At 43.8% G+C, this 22,101-nt stretch overlaps 1 protein-coding gene across 2 annotated transcripts in view; it reads right to left on the bottom strand.

Moving 5' to 3' along the window:
* The window catches only part of PHACTR2 (phosphatase and actin regulator 2), a 144,672-nt gene extending 125,305 nt beyond the window's left edge, over window positions 1–19,367 (bottom strand). The window contains exon 1 of one of the 2 annotated variants that reach the window (XM_083828763.1): window positions 19,034–19,367. In XM_083828763.1, coding sequence (XP_083684889.1) covers window positions 19,034–19,184 — 151 coding nt within the window. In that variant the 5' untranslated portion in view covers window positions 19,185–19,367. The remainder of the gene's footprint in view (window positions 1–19,033) is intronic. The other variant, XM_083828766.1, reaches the window with a different exon arrangement.
* Between the last annotated feature and the right edge of the window lie 2,734 nt (window positions 19,368–22,101).

The following is a 22,101-nucleotide window of genomic DNA, read 5'->3' as shown; positions in this document are numbered from 1 at the left end:
GGCAGGGGGTAACTGTTGGTGATGCACCACTGCTTAGAGGTGCATCACGATGAACTCAATGACATGTTATAAATGTTATAAATCTGGTTAAAAACATTGGGAGCAAGTGCTACTTTGCTCAAAATCATGAGTGTCCAGGTAAGAAGGACAGAAAGACCAGAAACTTTGACCGAAGAGGCCACAGTGAAGCCAGGGGAACTATGGAAAAACATCCCCCAAAAAATCTAGGGAGAGCTTCTTCACCAAATGCCAGCTGAAAAAACGACTGAGCTGTGAGCAATGAAACCATGCCCTGTTGTTTGTCTCCTCCTGTCTTCACGGAAGCAGGAGCTGGTGTACAAACAGATGAAGAAACCAAAGTGACTCCTGTTCCTACTAACAATTCCTTCTCCTACGTGAAACAGTGTATAAGATTGCATAAAAGTTCAAAAAGGGACCAAATACGTATTGCAAGTTGGTTTGTGATGTTTCTTTCCTTTCTTAGCTATAACCCAAAATACCCTGTTTACCGTAATATGCCTTTCACCTGGGCATCCATTCCCGGAGTGTCATGTGAGGCAGTTTAATCCTTTTTGTGGCAAACAAGTCAGTACTGTTTTCCTGGGGTGGTAATCAGGCCTGAAAAGAACTCCAAAGTGACATTTGTATGGCATTGTTCCTTTTATTTTCCCTTTACAATAGCACCCACTTGCCGTTGCAGTGCCTATTTGGTGCGCAATCTAGGATGCTGTAATTAACTTCTGAACACAGGTCTTTATACTAAGGCATCAGCAAAGGTGTGGGAGGGAAAATGATGTATCCTGCTTCATTTATTTCTAAAAATAACAAAATTTCATCAGGAACTTGCTGCTTGAATCGACCCAGAGATCATATTTAGAAATGCAGGGAAAGCTGCCCTCTTGAGAGCAATATGGAAAAGCTCATTAAAACTGTTACAAAAGGTGGTTAGGCATTTTAGAGCTACACTGCCCTTCTCTTTACATTGCAGGGTGGCGAGAAGCATAATCTGCTTTGTTTCAGTGAGGAGGAGAATATTATAGAGGGACCGTGGCAAAAAGTATATTTGAAATATTCTTTTTATCTGCATTATTGATAATGTTTGAATTATTAAAATGTAATGAATTTGAAATAGCTAATTATTTCACTGCTGATATCTTTTTCCTTTGTCATTGCAGTCAGTATGGACAATGGGATTACAATGGGGATTGTTTCTTCTTTTATTCACAATTTCCCATCTTGGTTATCAAGCACAGGCATACTGGCTTTCTATAATATCCTTCCTCTAATTTGCTTTCTGTTTAGCAACGTGGGACTGTGTCACGATCATACATAGCCATAACCTCCCAAACCTCCTGCTCTTACTTGCCCTCTCATGCCACAGTTTTCAAGTTGGAGAGTCCTGAACTCCAAGAGTTTCAATGAAAGCTTGAAATGGCATATTTCTATGTGTTAACTGCTGTGTTTCTCCAAAGCATTTTTTCAGACATGTTTATTCTAATCCATGCAAAACCTTACTGTTGGGCACAAATTACTTGACAGTGATTAATCTTTCAGGCACGTTGGAATTTTACTGATGTTTTGATAATGCTTTACACGAAAATCAGCCCAAAGAAGGACTATACCAACTAATGGAAAGCTGCATTACCCCATTGTTTGAGCTTGCGACTACTGCTTTGACTCCCAGTGTTGTCCTCTCAAGCGCTTGCATCTTTTCTGGCTTGCTAAAAGTTGCAAATTTTGCAACATTCAAATCAAAACTAAAATATCGAGTAGAACTGGGTCAAGGACAGCCCTCCGCAAGATTCTGCTTGAGATGCCCTTTTAATCTGACAGAAAACCACTGAGAAATATTTTTGAGACAAGTTTATCAAACTGTTGTACACCCACTTCATGGAGATTACATCTAGGCCATGTTTCCTTAGCTCATCAGTAAAACACAGTCCTGTGGAGCAGTCTCAAAACCTCTTTGAAGTCAAGACATATCAAATCAAGATACATCTAGTGTTTTCCTTCAGTAGGCTACTTAACCCTCCAAAAGTAGAGAAGCGAATGGAGTTGCCACTCATTTGGTCTCATTTATTTATTGACTTTATTGTCTTCAGTTCAACATACCTCACTCTGGAACCTTTCTGAGAGGAAATTTAGTGTAACTGGTCTCCACCTTTTGTTACAAAACACCATGCTGAGACCAGGGCACTGCCAAGCAACAGTGATTCGCAGGATGTCCCCCTAACGAGCCACGGCTATCCACTGAGGCAGGTGCCCTAGGTCCATGCAGCAGGCTACTCTGCTGCAGCTGTGCCGACACGGTCATTGTTTGCCTATGTGGAAAAAACAACACATCCAGGTTGTTACTAAAATAAATAAGTTTGAAAAAATGTTTTGGAGGAACACTGCAGCTACCACATAGAAATATGGTGGTAAATCACGTGCCTGCCCACTCCCCCTTTCAATACACCTTTTACAAAGGAATACCAAGTCACTCATTAATGCATTTCTTTGCAGCAGAGAAGCTTTCTTCACACCCTACTTGCTCCCATTCCCACCCCTACCCCCCAAAAAAAATCCCAAACAACTAATGTTTAGTGATTATCCTACTGTCTTGATAAAGACCTATGAAAGCACAGAACAAGAGTTACCAGGACAGGATTTTTTCTCGGGTTGCATCAAGTTTTTCATGAATTCATACCTCTTTTTAGTGGCAGTGATTAGCCAATTTACTACAGCTAATTTGGAGCAGGAATAGCATGGCCTATTTGTCAAGCCTGAGAATTTCCCCATACTAGGTTCTGATTAATGTACAGAAATCAATAAAAAACATCAATCCATCCTGTCCCTGAAAATCCTACAAACTAAGCATAAGAACCCACAGAGAGGCCCAGCAAATACAGGGGAAGAAAACAATGTAAATGAAGTGGTTATGATGAGCACAAACAAAAATCAGTTGGGACGGTACAATCTCTCAAGCTGCTGTCATGTGGTCTACGAGATACCCTGGCAGAGATGAAGTTGATCGAAAAAGATTGTGCTTGCCCTGCATATTTCAGTGAGCCCATATTAAATAAAGGACCAATCCTGCCAATGCCTATCCATGTGACAAATCAGACGTGCAGTCCGGCCATCCTCTGCACAGTTATACTAGACTTATAACATTTCAGGAATTTAATATTTTTAGTGACTTGGTATTCATTTTACCATACTTCATGTGGAAAACAATTATGTTTAAAGTTAACTAAGCAAACTATATATGTATATATATATATATATATTTAACTAGACCAGTCCACAAAGAGACTGTCATATTACAAATTCAACTATCACATTTCTATTTGATGACAGCAAAGTTGGGTGCAATTGGTATACCTTCTAATCTGCTTAGCCAGGACATGCTGATTCTCTGATATACGTCTCCAACAGGCTTTTATGTCCATATCAAGAATTAAATCATGTTGGCAGCATTTTGAACAGGTAATGTAAAAGGAAGCGTTCAGATACTACATCGTCCTAAGGCTGCAACAAGCAGTGAAGTAGGCCACCTTATTTATTGCATCTTTAGGTCAAGGATATGTCTGAATCTGAAATAAGTTGGTGCATAATTTTCAAATCAGTAAAGAAACAACTATGCTGTTATGTCCTGACGTAACAATATTCTGCTGTAAGGATAAAACTACACACTTCGTGACCTGGATGGAACTACACCATGCCTCCTCCACCAAAGTCCAGGACATGAAGACCTTTCACCATGCTGCTCTAGCAACACAGTCTACCCCAAAGTTTTCAGAAAGCCAGCAGCGGTCCTGACTGTTCTTGAGGCACTGAAGCTGAAAGACACAAAGCACTTCTTGTGGTTGCTGTGGGGTGAGGCATTTGGGGCTCATTAGCCTTGTAAATGCTGCAATGGCTGTTTGGGGGGTGATTGGAGGTGTATGACTGCTAGATGCTTGTACTCAAACAGAACTTGGCTAGTAAGAGAGACTGTAAGGGCACCTTTTTTTTTTTTTTCCTGTTATATTAATCTGTACAACTCTATGGGACATGGCCAGAACTTACAGATATAATTTACTGAATTTCTGATTTTGTTTGTACTACTCTAATGCCATCATTTTATAGGACATGGAGTACGTTCTATAAAATTGACTCAGTGAGAAATGACTAAGACATTTTCATGATCATTTCAGCCAATATTGAATAAATTATTGAGAGATGATTTGGTAATTTAGTAAGAGTGTTCTTTTTATGTTTCATTTGGAAAACAATAAAGCATGAGGATACGACAAGGGAAAATGTCTTTGTTTACTTGTAGTCATATTTAGTCTTTATACTTCTGTTTTTTCTCATAGAAAAGAAAATTCTGCTGCACATGTACTAGCATACATGAATATTTTGATGTTATCTTTGATAGTTATCAATTGTATGTGAAGCACTTAACATTGCTAGGGTGTTTATCATGAAAGACAGCCTAAAAGCAAAAAACCTAGACAGGGCATCCTCCTCCAAGAATAAAGAAAGAAAAAAGTGTTTTTTGTTTGTTTTTGTTTTTTGTTTTCCTGCCATGAAATTGGTTTTGAATTGCAAATAATGAGGGATGTTTCTGTTTTATGCTTCTGGGGAAAGTCATTCCAATTCCAGAATGTCCAGGCTGAGAGAAGGAATTCCTATTTTCAGGATCTTTCAGTTAAGGGATTTTACATCTGCCCTTAGAGCTGCATACATAACCTTTAAATCTCTAGCAGGCCAGGAAAACACCAAGATGAGCAGCATCTGCTTCCATGCACATTGCCAACCGAAGTCTAAGTATGTATTTCTGAATACATCGTATAGATCCCATTGAGTTTCATTTTAGAAAAGACTACTTCAGAGTTCAGCATGTACAAAAATTTCAGTCTGATTCTTTTTAATGGTTCTTTTTCAGAAGACTACATAATAAATGAAGAACTCAGCCTGAAAGTCTGCATTTATGACCTTGCTGTGGAGCAGGGTCGAAGCACTCTGTACGAATACTGGAAAATGTGGCTCTAATTAAAGCGGACTTCTCTCATAATGGATCAATGTCCAGGTGTGCAACAGGCTTCCCACCAAGGATAATAGCTTCTGTTAGTTCCCAAACAGCACAGACAACAGACCTTGCTCACCTGCTCCTCAGCAGTTTCTTTGACGGATCAATACAGAAACCACAAGCCTGGACCAAAGTACAGCAGAATCAATGCTGCAAGGAGATCCCATTTCACCAGTGCGACCGATAATGCCGAGCCGGCAGCATTGCCTCGGCTGAGCGAAGAGCAGATGACTGATGATAACATTTTGTATTGTTTAAATACATATACATCGTATTGCTTAAAAGAAAAAGAAGGTAAAAAAGGGGGGGGGCTTCAGGAAGTGTAAAACAGTGCCATGCTATCCTATCCCACTCCGGTTTTATGCCTTTAAAGACTGCTGAGTTAGCATTTAAAGACACCAAAACTAACAAAGGCTCTGCCAGGACGTGCAGAAAGGCGCAGACGTGAAACAAAGCCGGCTCTGAGCTGTCTCTTAAGGCTGCCGCAGAAGGGTTTGTGCGCCCACAACAGCAAAGCCGGCATTTTAAATTCTCCGCGCCGCGGGAAGGGCTGGGATGCGGCAGGACAACCGCCCCACCTAGCGTGCCGGCCCCGTGCAGCGGCTGCCTGCCGGCCCTGCGGCATCGGTCACAGGGATCACAGAACCGCAGGGGCTGGAAGGGACCTCGAGGGATCGCCGGGTCCAACCCCCAGCCGCACGCGGCTGTCCCCCGGCCGCCAGCCCCGCAGCTGGGGGGGTTCGAGGGGCCGGACAGGTGAAGGGGCTTTATACATTCACTGCACAGGGAGAAATAAAAAAGATCACTCCTATGTGAGCGAGACTCTCTTCCATAACTTACTTTAATGCAAACCAGTTGTTTAAAAGCAACGACCTTCTCACTCGCTGTTTTCTGTTGTAGGCACAGTGCTTTTCGGCTGTTCAAAAAATCCCGAGACGTGGACAGTTTTTCTCCTCATCTCCACGGATGGGCAGAGCTGGTAAGGGTTCAGCACGTCAGCTCTGCTGGCCAGCACAGGCAGATGGGCTCCTGCAGTAACCAACCATTGATGGTGAGCAATTATTTTTCCCCGCTTTCTCCATACTCATTGGGTATTGCAATACTAAAGGTCTGGAGAATAAGGATTTTCCACTGAACAGGAACCAAGGGAGCAGAAGCAAAAGGTGGCTTGCTGGGGATAAAATGGAAGAGGTGGAAGAGAATTAAATGATTTTTCTAGTCAAAAAAGAAATAAAATTTAAAAGAAGTCACTTGCTCTGTTTGTGGACATAACGGTGGGATTACCAAAGAAGAGAACCAACACGCTCCTCAGTCCCACTCCCAGGAAGGAGAGGTGGGAGTAACTCCATGCACCACGGACACTTCCACCCTGTCCCTGTCCTGATCAAGATAACAAGGAGCCCAAGCAGGGCTCTCATCCCACAAGGAAATCCTCTCGCATGAAGCTAAGCTGCCTGGACACCCGACATCCTCAGGTGTACCTCCACCGTGCTTTCACAGAAAGAAGTTAGAAGTTGCTCTATAACACTACCTACTATCAAATGGTTATAGATGCTTTCCGCTTGCTCCTTGTTTATTTGCCCTTGGAAAACAATCTCCCAGTACTTAGGATGGCACGTTTATTTTAATCATTGCTAAGCCTGGGTGATCACAAGATGTCTTAATACTTCTCATGTCTATTCAAATCAGCACTTTCTCAATAGACTGGAACTGGGAAATGAAACAAAACAAAACAGCCTCCCCAAGGACTGTGGTATCGAGCTACAAGTCACCTTGTCTTTGTAAAGCATTGTGAAGGGCCCTTTTTGGGATAAAAGCTGCAGCAATATATTTCAGCCTGAGCCAAAGCCCCTTGAAGACGACAGCAACACTGCCAGCCACAAGTGTACAGACATGAATCAGGCCTCCAGAAACATGAGGATGACCTACAAAGAATATTATAACTTAATTTAGAAAAGAAAAAAAAAAGGAAAAAAAAAAAAGAGAACGGTAGATTTCTATGTTTCTTTCTTCTAATTTCTGAATGCCTGAGTATAACAGGATCATGTTTTCGAAAGTTTTCTGCAGCAAAGAAGCCCAGCAGCCACTAAAACCAACAACGGAGGAGACGACTGCCAGAGCCCAACCAAAACAGCAGTAAAGGCCAGGAAGCCTTAATGAAATCTCAGACCAGAAACTCCGCTTCGGCCTTCAGCAGCAGCGCCCTGCTGGGGTACGAGGCGGCGGCTGCGCAGCGGCTGAAGGCGGACAGTGGGTGGCTGGGTGGCAGCCGCGGCGAAGGCTTGGCTGGGGCAGGCTGGCACGCTGCCACCGCCCGAGCTGCGTGCTCCTTGGAGCAGTGCTCTCTGCTAAAAGCATTGGGTCCTCTTTTCCTCAAAGCCAGTGTACTCCCCGGGGGATAAAAATGCCCATGTAACATACTAACGCTACACCAAGTACACTGCAATCCGAGGGAGATCATCAGCGCAGGCTGGCGGGGGGAAAGGAAGCGGGTGCTCAGCCTTTTCTCCTTCAGCGGCAGCCTGAAAGCCCAGTGACCAAAACCTGCCGCCCTGCTGGGAGCAGGGGGCCATGCAGCAGCCTTCAGCCTTTCTCTTGCAGATGCCCCATCGGTACCAACCGGGTCCTTCCTCACCTGTGACTGCATACTTGTATTTTCTAGCAGGGAAAGCAAGGCCCTACCAGCCTGGCAGCTCGATGTTTCAGTCACTTAGACAAATGGCATTTAAATGAACTGGGCTGAACTGAGGGTGGGTAATTACATTCTTCACATAGACACACATCGTCATACCAAGAAACTGTCAATGACTATGGACAGGGCACACCCAGTGCACTCTTACTCCTTGCATATCCCGAGTTCTCAACAGAGGAACCCACACTGCAATTTTACATGTAAAATATACTCCTCTGCTATAAAACACCCTGCAGGTGTGTATCAAAGTTTTTCAACGCCCACTATCCTTGCGACTCGAGCTATGTTCAGTGCTGTTCTGAAATTCCTGGGCTCAGAGAAGTAAGCTTTGGGAAACTGCACTCTTCAGAGCAGCACCAAGGGAAGACAAGCAAGGAATTTTGGTGCCCTGAAACACCCCGGCCTTTGCTGCAGGAGTCCTCAGTGCCAGAGTGAATCACGCAGACATCTGGCATCTAGCAAATGCGAAGGAAACTAGCTTCTGATTTCTCCTCAATACAATTACTACACTGCCAAATCACTTCCATAGTAATCCCAAATTGCCTCCAAACATGAAAGCTATTGCTGCAACAACTCTGTTTCGAGAAGATTAAGCTCCCATGAAAAAAAAATGGAGATTAGGCCTATTGGAAGGTATGCATATTTTGATAGCTTTTATTGACATTTAAAAGGATTAGTATCAGAAACTATTCGCGTGCATTTTTCAAACTCATACCCTTTTTATGAATGTGCATAATCTGGAGCATCTAATCCTGAGTCTGAGACAGACGCACATTTGCCATCTACAGAGCTCTTTCTGGGCTTTGTCTCCCTCATTGTTATGATAATCAGTGTTTGTACAAAAACATTTTGCATCAAACCTCATTTACTTCATGCATAATATGCACAAAGTTTAGTTTTCTGGGTCTTATTTCCCCTACGGGGTATACATGGAACAAACTAATTGAAGCAGAAGTATGAAGTTACTTGGCATCATGTCTTTAAAACCAGTGATGGGCTTAGAAGACAGACAAAATTTATTCGATGGACTTCTCACTGCCAAGATCCTGTTGACTAGAATTCATCTAAACATCATAAATATTCATCTAACTTCATTTAAATGTATATTTATCTTAATCCTAGGGTAAAGGTGAGTGTAACACGATTCTTCAAAACACAGAGGGAGAACTTCCTCTGGTTTTGCCCTTTCCCTTCTCTCATCTTGTTGTCAGCTATTCCTTGGCTGCTCTAGAAGATTTCTTCCCTTCTCATTTGCTTCCCTTGGCCTTTAAGGAGGAGGGAACACCCTTTATAGGTGGAGAAGACACCCTGCCACAGACAGGAAGACACAGATGTGGATCTTCCGTCCAGCCAAAACCCAAGATTCATCTTTACCTCCTTAGCCCACTGTGTACTTGGCCTAAACACATGACAATAAACATATATATATATAATAATAATAATTAAATAAAACATACCACACCACAGCTGCAAAGGACCCTGTTTCTTGTCAGTGCAAAGCTGTTTCTTCCCACATCCTTTTTAGCGTGTTTGCAGTTCTGACTCTGAGCGCCTCCAGCAGCGTGGCTTTCCCTGGTTCTCCCAGGAGACTATTCCGCAACCCAATAAATCCCACTCCCAAGAAATCTCTTTTCTACACATCCCTGTCTATGCTCATGCTGCTTTGCCAGTCTTGGCCTAGAACTAGGGCAACCAGAATCTTCTTCCCCACAGAATTTAGGAAATACTGCAATAAAGTTGCAAAAGCTGTGTGCTCCACTGGGTTATTCTTACTTGACAGGAATTGATGTGATACCAGCTTGTGTGCTTCTTGCAATAGATAATTTCTGATTTTAATAAATGATAACTTCACCACCAGAGTGCAAAAACATCCCAAACAGAAAATATAATTACAAACTCTACGGAAGACATAAAAAAAATAGTAAAGAAGCTCTTTCTATAGACTACTGACACTGAGACCCATACTGACGGGTCTTCAGCCCCGAATTCAGCAGACCCATTACAGACATCTTTTCAGCATTCACTCTGTCAGAGATGTTTCCTCTGCCTTTTCAAGACACTGGCAACTGTGCAATTTTAGACATTGTAAAAAAAAGTGGCTTTGTTTGCGTTTTACTTAACCCAGCGTGAGTTGGGAGCGATTTCAGCGTAGCTGCCGTGCTTGCTGTTGGGCAATGACCTTGCTCTCTCGAGATCATGTGCCACCACGTCGCCCAAGGACGGGCGAAGCTGCAGAGCTGCCACCTCCTGGCGCTGCCCCATGGCCAGAGGCTGGCGCTGGGCGTCCCCGCGGCAGCTGCAAGGGGAGGAACTTTCTTCCAGGCTCTGGCGATGGTCAGGAGAGCTCTGACACGGAGCCAAAAAAGGGCTGGTGGCATGTCTGAAGCCCCGAGCTCACCCCGAGGTCTATCAGCCTGATAGCTGAAATAAAATAATTCATGCTGTTGTTTCCCTCCGGGCCTGGCTGACTCTGCACGACAAGGCCGTAGCTTTCTGTTGCTTTCTGACAGACCATTAAATGCACAACACGCTCCTTCGGAGGTCAGTTGTGACCCTCAGATATGTGGCAGCTAGTGGGAAGGAAACCTCTTAGGCAGAAATATTCCCCTCTCGGGAGAGCTGTTTCAGAAACCTGCTGTATTCCTTTTTCAGAACTGCTCCTGCCCTTCCTCTCACAATTTAACTCGTTGTGCTAGCTAGATGGACTTGGCTGAAAAAGCAGATTCTGCTTTGAACCACGTTAGAAGGCACTGGCCTCTTTCTTTAAGGAGAAATATATTAATATGTACTAGAAGCTCTATTAGAGTTTAAAAATATGTTTGTCTTTCTATCCTAGAGAAAAACCTACCGTACCATATACCCAGCGATAAACATCCATGCCACACAGTGTTGGCTTGTGAGCTACAATCACCTACACAATCATATACACATTGACTGGCTCACCATGTGAAGATCCCTTTGGACAAATCCCAAGTTGATCAGGTAAATAAGAGAAAGCTCTGAAAATGAATGAATCAGTCCTTTGGAAAATTTTCTCCAAAATGATTTTTGCTATTTGCAGATGAGAAACCATTGTTTATCTCTCAAATTCCAAAGAGTATGACAAAATTCATAGCAGATGTGCCTCCAAAGACTTAAATAGCTGGGTAGCTAGGTGGCAGCATATTTTTTGTATTTGCCATCCACTGAAATAAACATCATGTGAAATATTGCCACTCGGTTTTGTTTGCAGCAAGGCATAACAGGAAGATACCATTTAAAAAAAAAAAAAAAAGTTCAGGACTCAAAAGTCAAAAGGATGGAAGGGGGATGCTGTGTCCCTGGGGATCTGTAAATCTCCCTCTCTGCTCACTCCTAAGAACTCGGAGTTGGGAGTCTATTCAGAGAAACACCATAAAACTGCAGCCCAAGTAATGAAAGCAGCACACCATGCTCCATCCCTGGGGCTGGAGCAGTTAATGTCGTGTCTTGGGATGTTCTCAGGACTGCCACTCGTCCGCTATGGATTACACTTGCGCCAGTTGTGTAAGCAGAAGGACATATTTCAAATCCAAGCACTCTGATCTTGCCCAAACTGCTCTTAATCAGAAAAGAAAATCAGAATTATGTCTTGCAGACATGGCCTTTTCACGCCTTGCTTGGGTAGTACTCCTCTTTTTTTCAGATTAAAAATAACCACCATTTCAACAGTGGCTTAAACCGCTAACATTAGCTGTCAACAACCACACTAGGCAAGGGTGGAAATAAATAAATAAATTAAAAAAAAAAAAAAGAAAAAAGATGACTGCTAATTATCCTTTCACTCACAAAGTTTAAATATAGCTGCCCCTGACTGCACACAAAGAAGGCCTACAATTAGGACACGTTCAACTACAAATGCACCACAACCCCTTTCTTTACTCTGCTTGTAGATGATACAAGACAATACCTCAACACCAACTCCCGTCAGTGCCTGTAATTTTCTTGAGGATGGGGTATATTAGTCACAGATGTATCTTAAAAGCTGTGATTCTCCACCAAAAATGGGAAAAGAAAACACGTGCACTGGGGGGGTACCTTTGTTCAGCACGCTCTCTAGGTTCTGGCTCCATGAAAATACTGAACTTTCTTACTCCTTTAAGAGGCATTATAACCTTTAAAGAATTTGTTATCTACTAATTTGACCATAACAAAATAAAATGGCAGTGATCACACGTTCCCTGTGCAGGTGGTTGGGGTGCATGAAATTGCCAAAGTGAAATTTCTGTGCCAGGAAAATTCTGACACTTCCCTGCTGCTTTTGTTCCTATTCCTGCTCCCCAAATCAGAAGAAAAAAAATCATATATTGAGTTTTCATATGATGAAACTTTCTAAAAATTGCCGAATGATTTTATGAAGTGACAAGTTAACATTTTCAAACTTTGTCAAGTATTTCTCCTGAAAAATACAGACACCTGACTGATATCAGAACTGTTTAGACAAAAAAGTGAGATTTTTACAAGACCATATTCCAGCAGAATGCATTTTTATTCAAAAAATATTTGCTAACTTAACAACTTTAAATAATGAAAGAGTTGTGCCAGAGCTCAGCCTTTTCACTGGGGCTTTGGGCAACCTGGTCTGGTGGGAGGTGCCCCTGCCCATGGCAGGGGGTTGGAACCGGGTGGGCTTTAAGGTCCCCTCCAACCCAAACCAGTCTGTGATTCTGTGATAAGATTCTGCAAATGTTAAAAAATATGGGGCTGTAAAATACATTTAATTGAAAATAACCATTCAATGCTACATATTCTGAAAAATAAAGCTTTTAATGAAAATATGACGACTATTTTAATGAGAATTCATATTCACACAGTGTTTTAGCATTTGAACAGCACTCACATTGCCATCACTGGCAGAACACTTCCTCACTCGCCTCTCAGCCCCCAGTGTTTTGGCTGCGTATTTCTCTGAATACAGCAAAGTGGTTTTAACACAAGAAATAACACAAGAAATGGGAAGGGCAATCTAGTCTCTGTGAGAAATATGTAAGAAACATAAGAAAGAAGAGGGGATAGAAAAATACCTTACCACTGAAGCTGTCAGTGGTTTAAGCTGCTCCTTAGCCACACTTCTTACAAAATACTCTACTTGAGAGCAAGGCCAACTTGCAGTTTATCATCTTTGAGTTAATGAAGCTTGAGGCTATATTACAGTCCATGATACAGATAAACCTTACTAATATTTCACTGTTTCAGCCTTTCAAAACTCAAAAATCCTACTAACATCGACGGCACTCAGAATTCATACAACACTACGTATCAAAAGTCCACTTCTGCCTCAAAACTGCGCAAAACCAGGAACAAATTTTCTTATCTGACTACGGAGGGAAGTGTTGTCTGCCTATAAACTCTGCTTGTGTTTCAGGAATACCACGATGCTTTCCACGTGAATGAAATTCAAAAGCTTCTCTTATTGTACTGGGTTTTAAGACTAACAATTTTAAGACTTTTTTTTTTTTTTTTTAAATCAAAGGCAATTGTTGAAGACAGACACAGAAAAATTAAAAAGTAATAGAACTCAAACCAACAAAATCAGGATTTCCTATTTTTTTCTGGGTATTTTTTGTTTTGTACCACTTGCTTTGTACTTGGGAAAAACTTTGGCATCAGTTAAAAATTGCATCTTACTAGGTAAAATCTTAGTCTTCTGTTAGAATATATTCAGTGAGAACCACTAAAAATTCAGAGGCAAGACTAATACCAATGTTAGTTAAAACTGAAATCCTACAGGATTTCTGGCAATGAAAAATTCCCACATCCCAGGCTGGAAGAGGGCAAGAAAGCTAAGAGGTGTATAATAACAACGGATTTGACTGATGAAATACTTAGGTTCTAGAAACAGTTTATATTTTTTATTTATTTATTTTTTAAATCTGATTTCTTGCATTCAGCAAGAGAAGAAGTAAAAATTCATCTTCAGTCACTTAATAACTTATTCTGGCTTCTGACTTGAAGTGAGATCTGATACTAAATGGTTACTTGCTAGAAGCCACACATCAGCAGGAAGTGCTAAATGCCAAAAGGGCCTTCAGAAACTAAAACACACACAGTGGCAAAATGATGAACAGATCACAGAGTGAGCTACTGATCTGTTGCTGCAAAAGACGCATTCAATCACACGCTGCAAATGTTTGCAATCCAATCTCTACTTAGCCAACCACAATGGTTATTGCCACATTTAGAAAATATTCTTTTTTTTTTCATCCAGACCAAGTCTGAATATTTGGTTGCAAAGTTGTTGTTCCAGAAACTGTGTCATATGTAAATGTCGTATTGTAAATTGTAGAGTTAACTTGAATGCTTAGGCTGAGCTCATATCAAGAATTTACTCCAGTTATCCTGCAGGAGCTGGTGTGGAATAATGTCTTTTAGTCCAGCATAAAACAGGCAGGCTCTTCGTTGCATAATGTTTAATTATTCCTGGATTTTTCCTCAGCACAGTCTGGAAACTACAAGTTACACAGAACAATGGCAGGAATCAGATTTAACATTATGGGATGATGGTTTTAGCATTTTTCCAGTTTATTACAAAGAAGGAGGTGCTCCGATTGTATAAGTACAGGTCAAATTGTATATGCTTGTGATTGCTGCCTATTCCTGACCGTTCAAATTTCCAAATTGGTGGGAAAATGTCAATGTGGATTTAGGGAAATGACACAGTCCAGTCACAGGTGTTGAGTTTAGTCTCTAAATCACAAGAATGATGATTTGTCTTAACTTTGACTATAGTTTTCTACCCTGAATTATCTGCCTTATCTTGCCAAATTCTGTAGTTTGATTTATGTTGTAAAAAATCCAATGGAGAAATGTTTTCCCCTAAGTCTTGTATTTTCATATAATGTACCAAAATGAGTTGCTTTAGTTGTGAGTGTACTTCCACATCAAGAGGCAGTGCCCCCCTTGCCCCCATGTGATAAATGAAAGACACAGTCTTCCTAACAGCCCTCCCAAAGCACATCTGATGTCTTCTTTACAAACACTGAACTCCATTCCACAGACCTTGGTAGGACTCTTGTTTGGTGTATACGGCAATAAGACCCAAGAAGCTGGAAGCTGTAGCCATTTTGGCAAATATTTGTACAAACATACAGAAATACAAGCAGATATAAACGGCCACTTACCTACCCATCATTTATCTTTTTCCCTAGGTTTTATGCCCCCAGATAGCCAGGCCGACATCTAAAATAAGAGTTTTTTTTGGGGTTTCGCTCTTGCTAGATGCTAAAATATCTCCAGTTGTCAAAAACGTTTTATTTTCTTTGCATCAACCAAAACCTTTGCACTTTAAGAAGAGAATCTGAAATTTGCAAAATGGGGCGCTCTGTTTACAAGAAGCTCCAACATGTCCAAAATTCATCAATTTCCTTCCCATCCAACATCAGCCACTCGGATGCTCTGATCATGGCATGAAGGGGGTGATTTTAAGCCACCTCTTCACCCACCCTATTGTGGGGGCAGCAGAAAGAGTAATCCTAGCTGTTACGCATTATCATTTTGAGTAAGTTAATGTGCAAACGACCACTTTGCTAGCCCCAAATTCCCAGAACAAACCTGGGATGCATGAATCTTGAGTCAGGACTGTCATTTTCTCTCAGCCTTTCACCTGAAAGGTGTGCATGTGGTGTACGGCTGATATATTGAAGAATGCTGTCTGAATTTTCGGGTAGATTTTTTCATCTGTCAACGGAAAGACAGGAAAAAAGGACTGGAAACAAGCATTAGGAGCTCACCTCTCTGTCTGAAAGGTGCACTTCTTAGCAGTGAAGGAAATTATCTGACATGTCTACTTCTTGCTAAAGAGTAAGACCTCAAGAGGAACTGCAACAATATGACAGTGTCAATCGCACAAAGTACACTAAATGGAGTGGAGAAATGGTTTTTTTTGACTTCTGGTCTGAGAAGTAAAGTTCCCTTTTCACGAAGACGCACCTCACCACAAACCTCACCACCTTCGAAATAAAATGCAAGACTCTTTGCTTCAGGCCGTATAGCAAAACCCACAACAAGAGAGCAAACCAAAAACTGCCTACGTGGACATGCAGATAAAGAGCGGGCATGGCTACGTGTTGGCTGTGTGCTGCAGCAGCTGGGGTTCGTGCGTGAAGCCTGTCACGAAGTGCGCTGCAGGCAGCTGACACAAAACAGAAGCATCCCCTGGGACCTGGGTCCACCACTCGGACTCAGAGCTGCCCTTGGCCCCACGGCCACCAAACCTGGGTTTTGAATAACTTCGGGGCTTGCATTTGAATAGAGTCTGCATTTCAAATGTAGTTCAGTCCCCTCTGTGCTGGGCAAATCAAGAAAAACAGCTAATGTGACCTGCCCGTCAGGTGGGTTTCAGTCTAGTCACTCGATGTGGGAGGCCATAAGGGTACACAACCCAAGCAGTGGTCTTGGAGTGGCACCAATATACTGCTCTGACATTTTAGGAGAGTGTCTTTTCCTCACCAATCTCCTAGAGATGCTCTTACAGCCCCTTGTCAGGCAGGGTGTGCCAAGATGCTTAAATGATTCACATCTATGCCCTCCACAAAGCCTACGGACTTGTATGACACTAAACCTTTTTGGGTATAGATCAGAAGCCGAGGTCGTGCTACCCTTACTCATGCCGAGGATGAGTTTTTTCTCCCCAGGGTTGCACCAGAAGTAGTGTCTGAAGGTAAAGGCTAGGCCTGACACAACAGTGGGTGGTGTGACGCAGCCCAGACAGGGAAAGACAGCAAACCTCTACTGCTAACCCTAAATTAAAAGACCAGCTTTAAAAAGTAGGGGAAAACCAAAAATTTATTATCCTCACTAACTGGACTGTGGCTGATGAAGTGAGATTCTGTATGGCGATACCAGGAAGTTGCTGCTTTCAGCACATGCTAGCAACAGAGGAAGGGGGGGGTGGTAAGAAAGCAAATGCAGCACAAGCATTGGGAAGACCTCATCAGACTCGCTGTGCTAATGAGATACGCGCAGCTCTGACCTGGAATAACAGACAGGTGGATTTCACAAACTACTGCCAAAGCTGCTTTTAGAAAGGCTGATGTGTTTTCCTTAACTAGAAGGGTCTCTACAGATGTCATATCTTGACAGACCCTGCATTGAGAGTGGTGGGTCGGGAGGTGGCAAAACGATGGTGCGAACCGTTGGTAGGTACCAACCCATCACTGTGGGTGCGTGAGCAGACAAAATCATCTTCCCAACGCAACCAGCATTGGAATTTAGAAAATCTAAAAAGAAAAAAGAAAAAAAGAAAACACACAACAGAAACTGCAACTTGTGACTAACAGCTGGAGCTGAACTACTCTAGGAACAGGCAGTAAGCAAACATTTTGCAGGTCATTTTAAATGCAAGTTGTTCTTTTCTAAATGGGGCAGCTAAAGCACAGGTAACATCTGATGTAAATGTGTGACCTACTTTAAATTAATCAAATGATGCAGCCAGAGAAAGAAGTAGAAGCAATAATAATAAGGCAGTTCATACGGTTCCCCTAAGTGCTTCACATTTCTGTCCCCATTATGGTCGCTCTCCAGGTTAGTGGGGGAATGAAAAAGCAGGTTATTTTAATGGCATCTCTGTACAAAAACAATTCTCTGACCACCATGTTAAAAATTAAACAGCTTTCAATCTTTAATGCGTGCTTTCTTTTTTATAAGGCGAATCAACAGTTGTGTGCCAGCACATAAGTATTTTTATTGTGCCCAGTGAGCAACCAGAAGGATATACAGGAAGCAGCAATGGCGATAATATAGAATGAAAGAAATGATTTTGAAAAAATAAAAACCAGAGAAGGCAACACTTGTCACTTGCTGGCAGGAAGCACATCCTCAAAATTAAAAGAAAAAAAATCTAGTAGGGCAACAGGGAGGCCTAAATTTTCTGCTTGAGAAAACTACGAATAACTATGCATCTTTGGAAACACCACCATTTTTACCTCTACTGGATTTACCGTTCTCATTTAAAGCACCCAGCTCATCATTAGTAGTCTTTGAAGTCAAGCTGACAACCAGCGTACTCTAACACTGACGTAGGCTCAGCCCTGTCCACCTGTGACGATCCCTCTGCGTCCAGGTTAAAACGCCTTGCGTACACATCGAGCTGGAGGGTGCTGCTCATGCAGCGCCCTCCCCGATGAAACACCTTACACCTAAAAGTAGTCCCTTCTGGTTTGGTCACAGCGCCGACACTTCCTCCCTCCCCATGCCCCACATGTGCTTGAACGTAACTTTTATAGAAAAACAGAAAAACGTAAAGCCAAAAATGATGCAGAAGATGGCATGCATGCTTCTTTTTGGTTGCAGCCTCTGGCCCTGAGAGTTCAATCTGCTACAGGCTCCTTGCACCTACCTGACTATGCAAGCCTCCCTCCCTCTCTACTTGTCAGGTGCCCTGATATTTGAGCTTCCCCAGGCAAATGGTCTGCTTCATCTTAATGCCCCCTGAGGAGCACACATGAGAGGTGCAGACCCAACCATGCACCGTGCTGTCCAGACGATGCTGTGGCACAGGAGGTCCCTGCGTGCTCTGGGGCCCTCTGAGCTGCTCTGCCTCGCTCACACAGCCCCGATGGTGATGGGGCTCACAGCTACCTCTGTGCAACAGTGCATGAGCCCATCCAAAATATCTGCAGCACCAGGAACATGTGTGCTCACAGTCTCATTTTAGTCAGCAGGGCAGTGCTGATCTGTAACCGAGCAAGCACATGTTTCCAAAATGTGAGACCAGAATTTCATTTTCCTTAATACCCAGCCTCAGGAAACAGCCTGAGCAAAGAACAGCCTTAACCAAGTATGTATTTATTTTACTTTGGCCACTTCTAAATATCCACGCTGTAAAGTAGGATCCTCGCTTCCTCTCGTTTACAGAGCGGAGTTACTCCTAATCCTGCAGGAAGCCTGCTTTGCCTCAGAGGGCCAGCTTCCAACCCCGCACCACCCCACGCGCGATCGCTGGGGTTAACCCCAACAGGAGGAGCGCAGCGAGCGAAAACCCTGAAGGCAACACCAGCGTGTGGAGCACAATCCCAACACGCAACACGAGTGAAATCAGTGAGGTGACAGCAGGAAGAGTCCTGGTGCCGGCATAACCCTTCCCGGGGGTCTTCTGCCCTGCCACCCGGGGAAGCTGCAGCCCTGGGGTCTGCAGAAAGCTGACCCCAGGAGCTCGACGCTGGAGGGGCAGAGCTGGGGGGCAGCAAAGCGGGGACCCCCCGCGCTGGGCGTCCGGGGGAGCCTGCGAGCCGCCTCCCCCCGCTCCCTCGCCCCCTGCACCCCCTTACCTGAGCCGCCCACGTTGGACCTGAGCAGGCAGCTCCTCCGGGAGGAGGAGAAGGACGAGATGTCGCTCTGGGAGCGGCCGCGGGGACCGGGCAAGGGCCAGGAGGGATGCGGCTCCCCCGCTCCGGTCCCCGGCCGCCCCGCCATCGCCATCGGGGAGCCGAGAGAGGGAGGGAGGGAGGCGAGGGAAAGCCCGGAGGGGAGGGCAGAGGGAAAGTTTGCAGAGGAAGAGCCGCCCCTCGGCTCCGACCGCCCCGCCGCGGAGCCGCCCCGCCGGGAGGGCGATGGGGTTTTTTTTGGGGGAGCGATTTCGGAGAGGCTGCGAGCATCCACACCCCGTGGTACCACGGGGGGAGAAGAGCCCGGGGGGGTGCAGAGGGATGGAGGGAGGGGACGCGGGGGACCCCCGCGTCCCCTCCCTCCATCCCTCTGCACCCCCCCCTATAGCCGCGATGAGTCAAACCCGCACCCCGGCTCTCTGGCTGTGCTGCAGGGACAAGTTTGCAACCCCACACCTCAACTTTTTTTTTTTTTTTTTTTTTTGCCCAGCAGGCTAGGAAGCTTTTCATCTCAGAAGCAGGATCCCCGTTCAGCTCGGTGCAAAGGGAAACCGAGCCCTGCGGTTTCTATTCTTTGTTTGTTTGTCTCGCAGACATACTTTTCGAATGTGATGCGACGTCAGAAGAATGGTTCCACTGCTTTTTCTGGGCAAGCGAGTTCACATCCTGCCTTGAAGAAAACCCTAAGTTTCTTTAATGGCAAAGATCAACAGGGCATTTTAAACATTTTAATATTTTTAACCCAGCCATTGTCACATACCCTACTACCCAGTGCAAAGTCCCATTCAGACCACATGGAAACACCCTAGCATCTACTCTCACCAGGTCTGAGCCAAATCCTATCAGGTCTGAAATGTGCCCATGTCCATTTATTTTCTGGCTCCTGCTTTCCGCCCAGGAACCGGGCACTCCTTGCAATGCCAAGCCCTCACAGCTCCCCAGGTGCATTCATTTCGCAGCCTTCCCAGCAGTCACACCACTCGCCATTCCCCGAGCAAGTGATCCAGTACATGAGGCTCACATGTCAGCAATTAAGCAGGTCTTTTCTGCTCAGCAACCACCCAGGGGACTGCCTTCATTAGTTCCTCTCCTCCTTCTCCATCTGCAGAGAGCTTTCTCAGTGGAGCTGTGCTGGGAGAGGCAGGGGCTTCTCCTGGCTGGGAGCTCCATGCTTGCAGACCTTCCTGCGGGGGCCAGGTTACTCCAGTATTGCACAGGAAAAATTGCGTTTAGAAAGCTTCCTGTAAAGTCACGGACATCGGTCCTGCACTATTCACCACGTCTCATAATGTACTGTTTTCATGATTTACCCCTTACAGCTTGCATTGTTACAGGTGTGGCTGTGCACTGAGGACCTTTTCTCTCACAGGAGATGTCAGCAGCTGTGCATGTGTGGGCTGGTGACATTTTCTGAACCTGTTTAAGACTTAATCGGAAGTGTACTCATGACTTCTATTTAATGAACTGTTTTCTACCTTTTTTTTTTTTTTTAATTCAAAGGATGTGAGAAAGGTCATTAAACAAAATACACAGTTCATGCTTTACATCTCACTAAAGTCAATAGTTCACTGATGGTGGTGAGCTTTGAGTGAGACCCCGGAGCTTTTTTTTTGGATTATTTTTCCTTCAAAGTATTTTGGGCCACAGAGTAATTGTAACTTTGTCGTTCTGTAAAGAATAAGCTTCAGAGTCTACTTTAAAACTCCCACATTAAGGAGCCACTCCATATCTAATCCTTTGTTGTTGGCAGCAATCAAAAAGAAAAGGTTGCAGAATACGAAGAAATCTAAAGATAAACTAGAAAAGATACCATAGCAAGAGGTCAAAGGTGTTTAAGAGTTTCTTTTCAGAAGCAAAATGACAGAAATGAAGGTAAAAGAAGATCCAGAGAAAGTAGGTCAGCATTGAATACGAAGAGGCAGAAGATGAAAGAAAAACCTGAGGGCTCCTACATGTGATACCAAAGTGCACTTGTAGATCAGAGTAATGTGAACAATCGGTCAGAAAAATTATATCGTGGAAGTAAAAATGTTTTTTTATCACCCCATAACTTACACTCATAGAGGTATATAACTGAAAATGCCATCCCCCTCCACACCCTCCCCCGGCAAAAAAAAAAAAAAAAAAAAAGGTACTTCCCTTTTTTACACAGCCCTTTCAATAATTTTGGATGAAATGTAACAGCCATGGTTAACAGCTCTGGAAACTGAGGTTCTATTTCCCTTGATCAGGAAAAGCCTTAGCAGTATACATCTTTCTGACGTGGAGAAAGATTAATTTAGTTGACTGCTCATTTATTTATTTACTTATTCATTAACTGTTCTGATAAGATTGCCAAAGAAATCGTCACTCGTTGTGATGATTTTGGAAAGCTGTTATTTTATGATTAAGCCAAATTATTTCACAAAGACCATCCAGTGGCCACTAGGGCCTGATGAAAATATATGCAATTTGGGCATCAGAGAGTGGAGAACCACTAGCCTGGGCAAAAGTGATGCTGGAAAAAACATGTTTTAAAGAAGGTGCCTGCAACCCATGATCTGCTGCACAAGTGCTGAGCATCACCTGCTGAGGTGAGTGCGGTGATTTTATTCAGGTGGGCAGCTGAGCTCCACCACAACCTCTCTCTCACTCCTCCTCCTCAGGAGGAAAGGGGGAGAAAATTAGATGGAAAGGGCTCAAGGGTTGAGATAAAGGCAGGAAGATCACTCAAGAATTACTGGCATGGGCAAAACAGACTCAGTGTAGGGAGATCAGAGAAATTTATTACCTTTTTTAGTAGAATGGGTGCTGCAGTCAGTCTGTAGCACTTCGCCTCTGCTGCTCCTTCATGGTCACTCTGCCCCTGCTCCACGTGGGGTCCCTCCCACGGGATGCCGTCCTTCTGAATTGATCCTGCATGGGCTTCCCACAGGCAGCAGCTCTTCAAGAACTGCTCCCACACGGCTCCATACCATGGGGTCCATCCCCCAGGAGCAAACTGCTCCAGCACGGGTCCCCCACGGGCGGCA

This window comes from Anser anser (assembly GCF_964211835.1).
Source record: "Anser anser genome assembly, chromosome: 3".
Classification (NCBI taxonomy): Eukaryota; Metazoa; Chordata; class Aves; order Anseriformes; family Anatidae; genus Anser; species Anser anser.
The sequence above is the reverse complement of the archived record's forward strand: the minus strand, read 5'-3'. Positions and strand labels throughout refer to the sequence as shown.